Below are 13,085 nucleotides of genomic sequence, written 5' to 3' on the forward strand. Positions count from 1 at the left end.
CCCACGCAGAGCCCTGCCACGTTCATCCCTTCCCAGAGGAGCCTGACCCACCCGGGAGCAGCTCACACCCCGGGGGGCTGGGAGAAGGCTGCTGAGGGTGGGCACAGATCAGAGCCCACTGCCTGCCTCCCCACCTCTGCCCAGCAGATGAAGCATCAAGAGCAAGGGAGACCTGCAGAGCCCCTGAGAGTTTCAACCACACACAAAAGCCCCCCCCCAGGGAGGGGCTGGGGGCCAAAGGGGCAGCCCAACGTACCCAGCCCCGCCTTAAACTCACCTCCTTCCCTCGCAAAACCCCCAGGGGTGGGGGCTAGGCTGAGCTCAGCCCCCTGTGGGCAGCAGCAGCCAGCTTGTGCCCTCCCACTGCACAGCCTCAGCCTCAGCCCAGGGAGCTCCTGGCCCCACGGCTGGTGGCAGAGGGGCAGCAGCTTTCTGTTACCCCACACAGCACTGGCAGGGCCAGGCAGGAGCTGCAGCCAGCAGAGCCCCCCTGCCAGCAGAGCCCCCCCTGCCAGCAGAGCCCCCCCTGCCAGCAGAGCCCCCCTGCCAGCAGAGCCCCCCCTGCCAGCAGAGCCCCCCCTGCCAGACACTGCTGTACAGTAAATAGGAGAAACTTTTATTGTGTTACAAAAGTCAAAGGCATAAAAGGGGGCAGGGGGTGCTGGATCCTACCAGGCTCTACCCTGGGCTGGGGGCTCCAGGCTTGGCCACACAGCTCCTGTGCCACAGCCCCTGCCAGCGCTGCTCGAGCTGCTGCAGGGCTTCAGCCCCTTCCCCTAAACCTGGAGCCACACTAAGAGGGCACAGGGGCAGGGGGCTGGCCGGGGGGGTTGCAAAGGTCGACTCTGCCCATGTGAGCCAACTCCCAGCTGGAGAGAGGCCTCTGGCACACGGGCACGGCTCAGAGAGGGGCTGGGGGGGTGATGCTACCAGCTCGGCTGCAAATGCTCTGGAGTGAAGCCTGCTGGTTCCCAAAGCCCTCCGGAACGCTGGTCCCTGCCTCCCAGCACCGCCAGGAGGGAAGATCCTTCCCCGCGGCTGAGGCTGCTGCCTGCAGGGAGCCTCGGTGCTGGAGTCCGGCCGGCAGCAGGAGCCGGCGGCGCTCCGGTGCTGCGCTGGGGGAGGGTCGCAGCGCTATGGCTTTGAGCTGGGAGCCCACGGGAGGGCATCTCGGCTCCCGCAGCGGGGCTGGAGAAGCTCTTCCTCGGGCACGGCCCCTTGCCCCCCTCGCTGGCGGCGGCGGGGTCAGGGAGCAGAGCCCTGGCCGGGGAGGCACTCGTGGTGGTCATGGCTGAGGTCTCTCGGCTGCTGCCCGCCGTGTCCTGGCTCCCCCTGGGCTGCTCCGCCAGAGGCAGAGGGCTGCGGGCGGCCAGGGCTCTGCAGTGAGCCAGCAGGAGGGAGAGCAGAGGGGAGGGGAGGAAGAGAAAGAGAAGGTTAGTGCCAGGAATCCAGCAGCAGCAGGGAGCAGCACCCAGGCTGGGCGGTGGAAAGAGATGGTCCAGGATGCAGGAGGGCAGGGTGGGGAGGAGGGAGCAGCCTTCCTCCACTGCTGCAGGGCAGCAGCTCCACAGCCCACGGGTGAAGCAGGGCTGGGTCACAACGAGCTCGGGAAGGAACCTACCCACGGGCACGTGGGAGGAGGAAGCTGGTGAGAGAGGGGAAGAGGCAGGGAGGAGAGGGATCAGCCAGGCAGAGAGGGTCAGAACTCCACTGCAGGCTCCTGCTCCTCCGGTCACTGCATCAGCAGGGGGCTTCCTCCAGCCCCATCATGGCAGCTCCACTGGGCACAAACCACCAGAGCTTGGCACAGAGCTTTGTGAGCCCTCAGCCACAGCATTTGCCAAGCCCCACAGCCCCCTGGAGCCAAGCCCAGAGCTGGGGGCAATCATCCCTCTCCTCTCACCAGGGCTCTGGGCAGCCCCTCTGCCCTTCAGCCCTGCACAGATGGCACAGCCCAGGGGCTCAGCACCCCTGCCAGCAGTGGGATGCCAGCAGGGAGCTGTGGGATGGATGAGGCACAGAGATGTCTACACAAGACAATGGTGATGGACTCCATGGACAGGGCTGGGCATGCAGGGGAGATGAGCTGGGTGGCTGCAGTGGGTGATGGGGAAGGAAGCACTTTCTTACCAGCTAACCCTCAGAGAGCAGGGCTAAGGTCCAAGGAGGGGCAAATCCCATCAGGCTGTGCAGGAAATGGCAAAGTCCTGGCAGGCATCCTCCTGGGGGAGACACCAGAGGTTATGCACTCAGCACCTGGCTGGGTGAGACACAGCCACAGCTCCTGGCACGGCCCTGGCAACAGCCAGGTGGGGGGGAAAGGGCAAGGAGGTGATGGGGAAGGGGAGCAGAGCCTGGGGGAGACTCTGCCCAGCTTGGAGCCATGGGACAGCAAAGTCCCAGCTGGGGCTGAGCACCCTTCACAGCCCCATCCTGCTGCGAGAGCTTCCAGGTGAAATGCTGAGCCCAGCTGGCAGCTGCTGGTGTGAGGCACCAAGCCCCTGCCCTCTGCTGAGCAGAATAATAACCCAAGCACTTCGACTTCAAAAATAAACTTTATTGTGTCGAGTAACAAAGGAAATCACTTTAAATAAAGCCAGGAAGGCATCAGGCCCTGACACCAGCCCACCCTGCTCCTCCCTGCCCAGCTTGCCCTGGCCCCACACCTGCCCCTGGCGGGCAGGGCCAAGCCCCAGCGGGGACATCCCTGGGGGAGAGGCAGGGAGGGCAGGGCAGGCTCTGGCTGCAGCAGGGGCACCTGGCCCCTGAGCTGGCACAGAGCCCTGCCTGGGGTGGCTGCTGGAGCTGCTGGGTGGTGAGGGCCATCTGCTGGGATCCAGCAGCAGTTCAGCAGCCAGCAGCATGCTCTCAGCTCCTCACCGAGGGCAGGGCAGAGCCACAACAAACAAGCACCAAGAGCCCTGTGCAGGCCAGGGCAGCCTCTGGCCACTGCCCTGCGTGCCCCGAAGGTGGGCACAGGCTGGAGCGGGCGGTCCTGGTGTGCAGAGCACCGTGCTGGTGACTGCAGTGGGCACAGGCTGCCCCCAGAAACGTGCTGCCTCTGCCTGAGGCTGCAGCAGATGTGTCTCACCCATGGGAAAACCTAAGTGGGCACCCTGACACCAGGCACACCCTCTGCCCTGGTGCCAACTGTGCACAGCACCACCTGCCCCGAGCAGAAACCCCACCCAGAGACTGTGCAAAAGCAGCCAGCAGCTCCCAGGACTTGATTCAAGTATGGCTCACAGGCCTGTGACTGTGCCCTGAGCTGGCTCTGCTGTGCTGCTGCAGGCACAGAGTGATGCTGCTGGGTGAGCTCGGGCACCAGGGCACCGCCCCGGGCACCGCTCTGCTCTCACCTGCCAGCCAGGAACCTGTCACTGTGAAACTCCACCTGGGCAGGGGGTGACCCCCAGGGCTTCACAGCAGTCTAACAGCTGCAGCCTTGCCAACAGCATCTCCAGCTGAGGGCCACAGGGCACTGCCTGCTGCTGCCTCCCTGGCACACAGACTGGCAAGGCCAAACCAAGCACGTCCTGAGTGACCACAGAACAGATCACCAGCAGCTGGCACAACCTAAGCTGGCTTCCACCTCCACTGGCAGCCCTCCCAGCTGAGCAGCCACAACTCACCAAGGCACAGCAGCTTCTGGGAAGGCAGAGCTGCCCCTGCAGAGGCCATGGAGAGGCAGAGCAGCCCTCCCATGCCAGCACAGTGTGGATCCAGGGATCCTACAGCTCCAGCAGCCCACAGGCTGAGATGTGAGAGCCCAGCTCAGGCTGGGAACCACTTCCCAGTCCCCAGCCTTGGCCCAGCTCAGCAAGGCAGTGACCCCTGGAGCAGTGACCCCTGGAGCAGTGACCCCTGGAGCAGTGACCCCTGGAGCAGTGACCCCTGGAGCAGTGACCCCTGGAGCAGACACTGCAGGCTCAGAGGTCTGGTGGCTCCCCAGGCCCCTTTGGTCCCCAGGGTGCAGCAGGGACCCTCTGTTTCTGCAGCGCCTGAGGGTCTCCCATGCTGCTGGCCTCTCCCAGGCAGAAGTCCAAGCAGAGCACATCACAGTGAAACAAATCAACAAAACCCAATAAATAAATAAAGGCAGCAAATGGCTCAGCCTTTGGCAGCTCTGATCTGTCCCACCTGAGGGCATGGGAGGAGGGGGAGGCAGTGGCTGGAGCGAGGTGCAGGCACAGCAGGCACTGGGCTACATCACAGCACTGCTAGGGGATGCCTCCTACCATGCTGGTGTCAGTTTTGGCTCCAAAGGAAGGGATTTCACTCCGGGGGCTGGAGGGGGTCCCGGCCTCGGGCTGGATAAATCCTCTTCTGTCTATGAGGCTGCAAAAGAGGAGGGGAAGGGAGCAAGGCAGAGCAGCTCAGCAGATGCAGCTCAGGAGATGCAGCCTTGCTGAAGCCACAGAGAGGGCAGAGGGCTCTGCTAGGGGAGCTGCTAACCAGAGCAGCAGCTGGAGCTGCTGGGTGGCAGCTTCCTGCCCACCAGACAAACCACAGAGCTGTCTCAGAAGCCACCAAGCAGCCTCCAGGCACTCAATGGCTTTGGGTCACCACAAACCCAAATGGGAGCTGGAAAAAAGCTTCACAACAGGAAAACAGTGGGAGAGGAAGGAGCTGGAGGGAAGCACTGGTGTGCCACAGCCCCCCAGGGCACAGCTCAGCTCCCTCAACCCACAGCCTGACCACCTCTGCATGCCAGCCCTGGTGCCCAGCACCTCCGGCCCCAGCACAAAGCCTGGGGGCACTCAGAGGGCAGAGGCAGCCTGGCTGCAGCAGCTGAGGACCTGCACTGCTGGCCTGGGGCTCCCAGCTCGTGCCAGGGCATGTGGAGATGCCTTTTTCTGGGGGGTGGATCCAGCTGGGATTTCTGTGGAGCACTTGGTGTCACACAGCAGCAGGGGAGGCTGTCCCAGGCTGTGCAGCTGGAGCTGGTGTGGCTCACACTCACACCTGGGCCTGCTCTCAGGCTTGATGGAGCTCTGGAGCAGCCTGCTCCAGCTGGGGGTTGGATCAGATGACCTTTAAAGGTCCCTTCCCCCCAAACCCTTCCATGATTCTGTGGCTGGGACTCCTCAAGCTCGAGAAGCAGCAACCTCTGCAGGGGCTGGAGGCTGCTTCCTCCTCACCATGGAGGCAGAGCTGTTTGTGCCTCAGCCTCCCTGGAGCGTGGCAAATGCCTCCCTTCCAGGGCCCCTCCCAGAGCAGGATGCAGCTCCCAGCACCCTGGGGGTCAAAGGCTCCTACCTGGGATGGAAAGGTCCACACAGCACTGCACAGCAGTTTGTGAGGATGCTCTTATGGCTGTAGGGATTGGCAAACTCTGAGCCCCTCTTACTCGACCAGGACCCTTTGATCTGGAAGGCAAAGGCAGAGAGTGAGGTAGGAGAGATGTGACAGTGGAGTGACTCCACAGCAAGGGCCTGGGTTCAAATCCTTGCTGCAGGGGTGGTTGAATCCTTGCTGCAGGCTCCTCTTGCAGCAGGCCCCCTCCTCTCTGCTCTGACCAGCAGCACAGCTGCAGAAGGGCAGCCAGAGGAGACAGCAAAGAGCTGCTCCTGCTCCTGCCAAGGTTCAGCCTTGCAGCTGGAGAGCCCCAGAGCTGGGCAGCCCCCTGCTGCACAGCCTCAGTGCCACCACCTTCAGCAGCAGCCTCCTCCTCTTGCTCTCTCCTAGGCTGAGAGCTCAGCAGGGCAGGGCTCTAGCTCACAGCCCCTCCTGAGCTCCTCAGGCTGCACAACCAAGCAGGGGATTCCCAGGCTGGGCTGCAGCCTCCCCATCCCCACCCTGGGCAGCTGTGGCTGGGGCTCTGCTTTCAAAGCCCTGCTCACACCAAGCTGGGCACACAGCAGTGGGCAGCAGATGCTGTACCTCAGGCCCTGGCTGCAGCCAGCCATTCCCCAGGGCATTTGCTCCTTTTGCTTTTACTTCCTCTCCCCACTTGCAGCACAAGGCTGGCAGCGTGGGCAGCACAGCCAGAGAGGCAAAGGGCCTCTGGTGCCCTCAGGTCTGGGCTGCAACCTCCAGGAGCTTCACTTAGGTAGCCTGGAGCAGGTCTAGAACAGCTCTGGAGAGAACAGAAAAGTGGAGAGGAAAGGGGAGGGGAAAAAGGTAAAACCCCTAAACCAACCCAAAGAAGAAAAGGGGCTGCAGAAGTGCTGCCTGCAGTGCCAGGAGCTGCCAGCAAGGATCAGAGACTGCTGGCCAGGAGAGAGCACTCTGAATCCAGGGAGCAGACAGATCCTGGCCCCTGCAGGCACCCAGGCTCCAGGTGGGTCTCAGGAGGGGTCTGTAGATGATTTGCTCATGAGAGAAGAGAAACCAAGAGAGGGCAGGGGACCTGCCCAGGCTCTCAGGGGAAGGCTGTGGTTGTGAGATGCTGAATTCAGAGCACCATGCCCCAGCCTAACACCCAAATGCTCCTCTGGGGCCAGCCTGCTGGGTTTCAACCTCAGAACCTAATTTTAAGCCAAGTCACAACCAGGCTGGAAACCCCCACTGCAGTTTGTGACCCCCAGAGCCTGGCACTGCCCAGCACCACCTGTGGCACTGTCCTCCCCCTGCTCAGCAACCAAAACCCACAGCCCCAACAGCCTGGGCAGGGGCTGCTGGCTCAGCAGTGCCCGACAGAGGCAGGCAGGGCAGGCAGCCAGGAATGCCCTCCCCAGCCCTGCAGGGTGCCAGGGGGCACAGCTACTCACATCTTCGTTGGTTGTCAGGTTGGAGGCCACTAAGTAAGTGTGAAAACCTGAGAGGCCCAGAATAGACCAGACTGAGAAAAAGCAAATCACCAACTCCAGCACAGTGCAGCAGCAGTCAAGGAACAAAACCACCCTGCAAGGAGAGCAGCGCTGCCTGGGCAGCCCTGCTCTGGCACTGCACACCCTGGGGCCACCCAAACATCCCAGCCAGCTCCCCATGCCCTGTCCCACCCTGCAGGCACCCAGCAGGGCACAGCCTGCCCCTGCACCTCCCTCTCCTGAACTGGGAATCACATCTGTCAGGCCCCCTCGAGCCCTGGTGGTGAGCTACAGCCTGCCCAGTCTGCTGGAGAGAGGCCTGTGCCCTGCTTGGGCACCAAACCCAGGGTGAAAGGACAGCAGGGGGACTCCACCAGCGCTGCATGGTCAGGGTGGCTGCAGCACTGCCTGCCAGGCTGAGCAGCTGATGGCACCAGAAGGATATCTTGCAGGTGTTGTCTTCAGGGTGGTGAGGAACCCATCCCTCTGAGAGCCTGCAGAGCAGAAGGAACAGCATCAGCCTGGCACCTCCAGCCAACACCTGGCTGCCCAGCACGCAGCCACCCTGCTGCAGGCCAGGGGGACCTGCCCAGGAACACCTGCAGCCTGCAGCCACAGCTGGGGGTGAAGAGCAGCTGCAGCCAGCAGCTCCTCTGCGCCGCAGGGGCTAAGCCAGGCGGCAGCTCTGCCGGCAGGGAGGCGCAGGGCGAACCTGCAGGGCCCTGTGGGCCGAGGCCTGACTGATCCAGGACACTGGCACAGGAAAGCCTGCAGGAAGCAGTGAGCCCAGCAGGAGGGGCCCAGCGCTGCCTGTGGGCAGCAGCAGGGCACAGGGGCTGCCAGGGGCCCTGGTACTCACGCAGGGTGAGGTGGGTGACGACGCAGGCGAAGATGAAGGCGGTCAGGAAGGAGAGGGAGAGGATGAAGGCATAGAAGTAGCGATAGTTGCGCTTCCCCACGCAGTTGCCCACCCAGGGGCAGTGGTGGTCGAACCTCTCTGGAACAGAAAGGCCAAGGTGAGACTCCTGCTGCCTTGCAGCCTCACCACAGAGCCCACACCCCAGGGCTGCAAACCCAGCAGCCTGAGAGCGGCAGAAGTGTCAGCAGAGCTCTGCCACCTGCCCACGTGCCTGCTCCTAGCAAAGGCCAGGCCTCTCCTCTCACCAAACCCAGCAGCCCTGTGCCTGGTGACATCTGCCATGACTAAAAGTGAAAGAGAGCAGGGGAAAGGCAGCAGCTCCTGCAGCAGCCCTGGGTGTGTGCTCGCAGCAGGGCTGCTGCCTTTCTGCACAGCTGCTTCCTCTGGGCACCAAAAGCACCACAGAGAAACCTCTCAGAGCACAGGACCTGGCTGAGAACCCTGGGCAGCTGCCATCAGCTGCAAACACTCCCAGCAGAAGGGCTGAAGGACCAGCAGGACTGTGGGAGCTGTGCTGGGGGACACAGCAGGGCAAACACACGAAGCAGGAGCATGCCCCCTCCCCAGACTCCCCAAACCCTGCCCCAGCTGCTCTCCAGGGAGCTGGTCCAGGGGAAGGAGGAGCTGCAGCCACCCCCTGGCTGTCCCCAAACACAGAACTCCTGGCAATTCCCAAACTTCTCCTAACCCAGAGTCTTGGGGTCCTGCCACTGCTTGTGGGGTGGTGGCTCCTCAGGCTGCCCCAGCAGACAGCACAAAGCAGAACCTCCACACCCACAGTGTGCAGCACCAGGAGCAGGCAAACCCTCTGGGCATGTCCCTGGATCGAAGGCCACCCTGCTGCAGAGCAGCCTCCCTGGGTCGTGTTGGAGGGGCTTTGAGGACCATCCAGCTCCAGCCCCCTGCCATGGGCAGGGACACCTCCCCCAGCCCAGGTTGCTCAAGGACTCATCCAGCCTGGCCCTGGTGACCTCCACAGAGCGGGCAGGCAGGGGCTGGGCGGCAGGCGGGGGGCAGGCAGGCAGGGCCGGGGGGCAGGCAGGCAGGGCCGGGGGGCAGGCAGGCAGGGGGCGGGGGGCAGGCAGGCAGGGGGCGGGGGGCAGGCAGGGGGCAGGCAGGCAGGGCTGGGGGGCAGGCAGGCAGGGCCGGGGGGCAGGCAGGCAGGGCCGGGGGGCGGGCAGGGCCGGGGGCCGGGCAGGGCCGGGGGGCAGGCAGGGCCGGGGGGCAGGCAGGGCCGGGGGGCAGGCAGGCAGGGCCGGGGGGCGGGCAGGGCCGGGGGGCAGGCGGCAGGGGGCGCTCACCCACGCAGTTGTCGCAGACGCTGCAGTGGGAGGTGCGCGGCGGCCGGAACATCCTGCAGGTGTAGCAGTACTTGAGCTTCACCACGTACTTGTTGATCACCACCTCCATGGTGCGGGCCGGGGGCCGGTAGGTGGAGGTGCCCATGCTGTCTGCGAGGCAAGGAGGGCACAGTCAGACTGCTGCCCCCCAGCCCCCCCAGCTGCCTCCTGCCGGGGGAAGGGACTGGCCCCTGCTCTCCTGCCGGGGAGGTCAGGGGATGCTCAGCTCCACCGTGGCAGGGGAGGACAGCGAGCAGCTCCTCCAGGGAGTCTGACAAAGAGTCACAGAGTGGGCTGGCTTGGAGGGGACCTTGAAGATCATCCAGCTCCAAGCCCCTGCCGTGGGCAGGGACACCTCCACCAGCCCAGGTTATCTTTCAGGTCCCTTCCAGGATCTCGCTCTCACCGATTCGCTTCTCCAGGTCTGCAGCCTCGCTGGGGGTGGCTCTGGGCAGGATCCCTGGGTCTCTGAAGCTGGTCTGCAGCAGGCAGCTGATGACAAAGAAGAAGAGGACGGCTGCAATGATGGGGATGGCCAAGGTGAGGTGGCTGGCAAGGAAGGGGCAGCTGTTAAGAGAAAATACAAAAACACTGTTACCAACCTTGGCTGCAGCGACCAGCAGCCCCAGGGTGAAGCATGGAGGGTCCCAGGCTGCTGGGGTGAAGCATTTGTGCTCTGCAGAGACCTTTGGAACAGCAAGAGCCAGCCCAGAAGGCACCAGGGTGGCACTGGGAAGAGCAGGCCTGTGGCACAAAAATCTTGAACCATGGAATGGGCTGGGTTGGAAAGGACCTCAAAGATCATCCAGTTCCAACCTCCTGCCATGGGCAGGGACACCTCCTGCTAGCCCAGGTTGCTCAAGGCCTCATCCAGCCTGGTCTTAAACACTTCCAGGGATGAGGCCTCCACAACCTCTCCAGGCAACCTGTTCCAGTGCCTCACCACCCTCAGAGTAAAGAGTTTCTTCCTAGCGTCCCAGGGACACCTCCCACCAGCCCAGGTTGCTGCAGGTGCCCACACAAACCTCTGTACACAACCACTTTGCCCTCCTGGAGTCCCAGAATCACTTTTCAGCTACCCCAGAGCACAGTCACCTTCTGCAAGAGCAGCATCAAGAACACAAAGAGGAACACCCAGGCTCAGCAGGGATCAAAGCAGTGTGGCCCTGACCGCTTTTGGTCCAGCGTGGGAAGCTGAGAGGGAGCCTGGCTTGGGTCCAGCACAGCTCTGCTGTCTCTGGCTGACCCCTGTGCCCTTCATGCTGTGCCAGATGTTTGGTGGGGACACCTTGCAGCACTGACTCTGCTGTGACAAGCCACCAGCCATCCAAGCAGACCATGGCTGCTGCTGGGCTTGCTGCAGCGTGGCCTGGGGCTGTGTTTGCGCAGATGGGGACCTGCAGAGCAGGGCAGCCCCGGTGCTGGCAGCAGGGTGGCAGAAGGTGTCTGAGCTGCGCGTGGTGTGGAGCTGCAGAGCCTCCTGTCCCGGCTCTGCAGAGGGATTTGCTATTCTGAGCAGCACTAAGCACCCTGAGCGCAGCAGGAAGGCTGCCGGAGCCCCGCGGGCTGGGCGGCTGCGCTGCGAGGCCCTCCGAGAGGATTAAGCAACTTTTGTTTCAGCTCCGCAGCTCAGCTGCCCGGAACAAAGCAGCCACCAAGCAACAAAACCTCTCCAGCCCGAACCTAAGGCTGCTGCAGAGCCCCTCCGTCCCTGGCAGAGGGACAGAAAGGTCTCTGGAACCACTGAACCACAGAACGGTTTGGGTTGGAAGGAATCTTAAAGACCATCCAGTTCCAGCCTCCTGCCATGGGCAGGGACACCTCCACCAGCCCTCCAACGTCTCCAGGGAGGAGGCATCCACAGCCTCCCTGGGCAACCTGTTCCAGCATCTCCCACCCTCACTGCAAAGGATTTCTCCCCAATGTCCAACCTAAATCCACCCTACTCCAGTTTCAAACCAGTGCCTCCTGTCCCATCCCCACAGGTCCTTCTGAACAGTCCCTCCCCAGCTCTCCTGTAGCTCCCTCCAGGCACTGGAAGGCTGCTCTAAGATCTCAGAGCCTTCTCTTCTCCAGGCTGGACAGCCCCAGCTCTCCCAGCCTGGCCTTGCAGAAGAGGTTCCCCAGCCCTCTGATCGTCTTGGTGGCCTCCTCTGGACCCTCCAAGAGGTGCTTGTCCTTCATGAGAGATGTGAGCGTGCTGCCACCCCTTCTCCAGGAGACTCTGGCCCCCACCTCCCCCCATCAGGCACCAAGCAGCTGCACTACAGAAGTGCAGGGCAGAGGCATCTGCTCCACATGCAGCAAACCCTCACCCGTGCGGAGCAGGCTGCTAGAACATCAACTCGAAAGCCCCAGGGCACCTTCAGGCAAGAGTGAGCAGGCAAGGAGGGAGGGCAGAGCAGATGTCCTCTGCCTGGCCCCGCACAAAGCAGTCCCTGTGCTGCTCCCGACAGCAGAGAGCTGCCGGAGAGGCACAGATGACAGCAGGACAGGAGCTGCCGTGGCAGGATGCTGTGACTGCCTCCCGCAGCTGCCTGCCCCCCTCGGCTCATCTGACTTTGCAGAAGCTCTAATCCCATCAGATGCCTTCATCTCCCGTCAGCAGCCCCGGGCAGCTTTGCTCTGAGGCTCGCAGGGATGATCCCAAGGCAGGCACAGCCCCGATGCTTCCCACAGCAGCGGTGAAAACCAAGCTCCCTCCCGAGAGAGAAGCAGGAGGGCAGCAACCAAGGGGGATCCTTCCCCAGCTCCTCTGGGTAGCACAGGACACACCGGGGGGCTCCTGGCTCTCTCCTCCCTCGGGGCACAGAAGCTTCCTAAAGCAAAGGGGGCTGGGGGGGGGGGGGGGAGGGATGCTGCTCCCTCTTGCCCAGACACTGCACAATGGGGACAGAGCTGCACTGCAGACCCCCAAGTGGGGACCCCAAACCACTTCACCATTTCCAAAGCCCCTTTCACAGAAGCACCGCTGCTGCTGCTGCCTCCACGGACCAAGCCCCCGGTCCTGGGGGCTCTCCTGGCTGCAGTTCTGGACCAGTTCTCTCCTCGGTAGCAAGAGGAGAGATTGGGGAGAGGATTCGGAGGCCAGGGAGGGATCCTGGGAGGTTGTTAAACTTCTTCCCAGGGCCAGACTGAGCAAACAAGGTCTGGGGCCACCCGGCAAAGTGGAAGCCTGTAAAGTGGGTCTGAGGGCCGTGCAGAGGAAGAATGCCTTGCGGTGGGGAGAAGACAAGGATATCGGGGTCCCATGGGGGGCTCGACAGCTCACCTGCCTCCCACCGTGAGAGTGCAGCCGGGATGCCAGCTACCCCAGAGCTCCTCACAAGGAGGGGGCCAAGAGCTGCTCTAGAGACCCCTGCGGGATCCCCTGCACGGAGAGGGGACACGGCAGAAGGATCCCCAGCATGGGGTGGGGACAGCCACCAGAGGAACCCCAAGCACGGAGGAGAGGGGACGCCAGAGGGACCCCCGGCAGGGAGGGGACACACACCCCGCGGGAGCACCGCAGCCCCCGGGGCGGTGCCCGGAGCCCCCGGCCCGGCAGCGCAGACTCACTCGAAGGCGAAGAAGAGGCCGCTGGTGGCCAGGATGAGGCCGAGCGTGAGAACGAAGACGCCGCTGTGCCGCGCCAGCATAAGGCGCCCGCCGCAGTAGAAACGGTTGCGGCCCGGGAACACCTCCCACTTCCGCCGGGGACGACGGGCGGCGCCCGGCCGCTCCGAGCCGGTGGGTAACGGAGGCGGCGCAGTGACCGCACCGGGCGCCGGGACCGCTACCCCGGGCGGGATCTGCCGGTACTCGCAGTCCTTCATGGCGCTGAGCGCCCGGCCCGGAGCCCCGCCCCGAGCCCCGCCGACGTGTCCGCCCCGCCCCGCGCCCGACCCCGCCCCCGGCCCACCCCGCGCCCGGCCCCGCCCCGCCCCGCGCCCGGCCCGGAGCCCCGCCCCGCGCCCGGCCCCGCCGCGCCCCGCGCCCCCTGCCGGCCCCGCCGGGCGCTGCGCCCTCCCGGGAGCCCAGGCCTGACCCCCGACTCCCCGCCCGGTGTTTCTGGCGGACGCGGCGGGGCTGACA

General features: G+C 64.0%; 1 protein-coding gene across 3 annotated transcripts; it reads right to left on the reverse strand.

Annotated features, from left to right (window-relative positions):
- Window positions 1–922: 922 nt before the first annotated feature.
- Window positions 923–12,859, reverse strand: ZDHHC18 (zinc finger DHHC-type palmitoyltransferase 18). 3 transcript variants are annotated; one of them, XM_054170937.1, is made up of 10 exons: window positions 12,570–12,859; window positions 9,418–9,578; window positions 8,973–9,122; window positions 7,612–7,749; window positions 7,198–7,246; window positions 6,714–6,816; window positions 5,260–5,369; window positions 4,239–4,338; window positions 2,131–2,222; window positions 923–1,377 (listed from the first exon to the last, which is right to left on the reverse strand). In XM_054170937.1, the coding sequence occupies exons 1-9, from the start codon at window positions 12,824–12,826 to the stop codon at window positions 2,181–2,183; spliced, it is 1,110 nt and encodes a 369-aa protein (XP_054026912.1). In that variant the 5' UTR covers window positions 12,827–12,859; the 3' UTR covers window positions 923–1,377; window positions 2,131–2,180. The 3 variants fall into 3 exon arrangements, with proteins under 3 accessions (XP_054026912.1, XP_054026913.1, XP_054026914.1); XM_054170938.1 differs by lacking the exons at window positions 923–1,377; window positions 2,131–2,222 and having other exon boundaries at window positions 4,090–4,338; XM_054170939.1 differs by lacking the exons at window positions 923–1,377; window positions 2,131–2,222; window positions 4,239–4,338 and adding an exon at window positions 5,884–6,079 and having other exon boundaries at window positions 5,265–5,369.
- Between the last annotated feature and the right edge of the window lie 226 nt (window positions 12,860–13,085).

The sequence above is a fragment of the Dryobates pubescens genome, chromosome 20, assembly GCF_014839835.1.
Source record: "Dryobates pubescens isolate bDryPub1 chromosome 20, bDryPub1.pri, whole genome shotgun sequence".
NCBI classification, from domain to species: Eukaryota; Metazoa; Chordata; class Aves; order Piciformes; family Picidae; genus Dryobates; species Dryobates pubescens.

Bases quoted from the DNA above. Each gene is read 5' to 3' on its own strand.
- ZDHHC18 (XM_054170937.1), bottom strand. From the start codon at position 12,826: ATGAAGGACTGCGAGTACCGGCAGATCCCGCCCGGGGTAGCGGTCCCG. The intron at 4,339-5,259 runs GTAGGAGCCTTT...CCTCTTTTGCAG, and splicing joins TGTGGACCTTTCCATCCCAG to CCTCATAGACAGAAGAGGAT. The intron at 2,223-4,238 runs GTAGGAGGCATC...TGTCTCCCCCAG, and splicing joins CCAAAACTGACACCAGCATG to GAGGATGCCTGCCAGGACTT.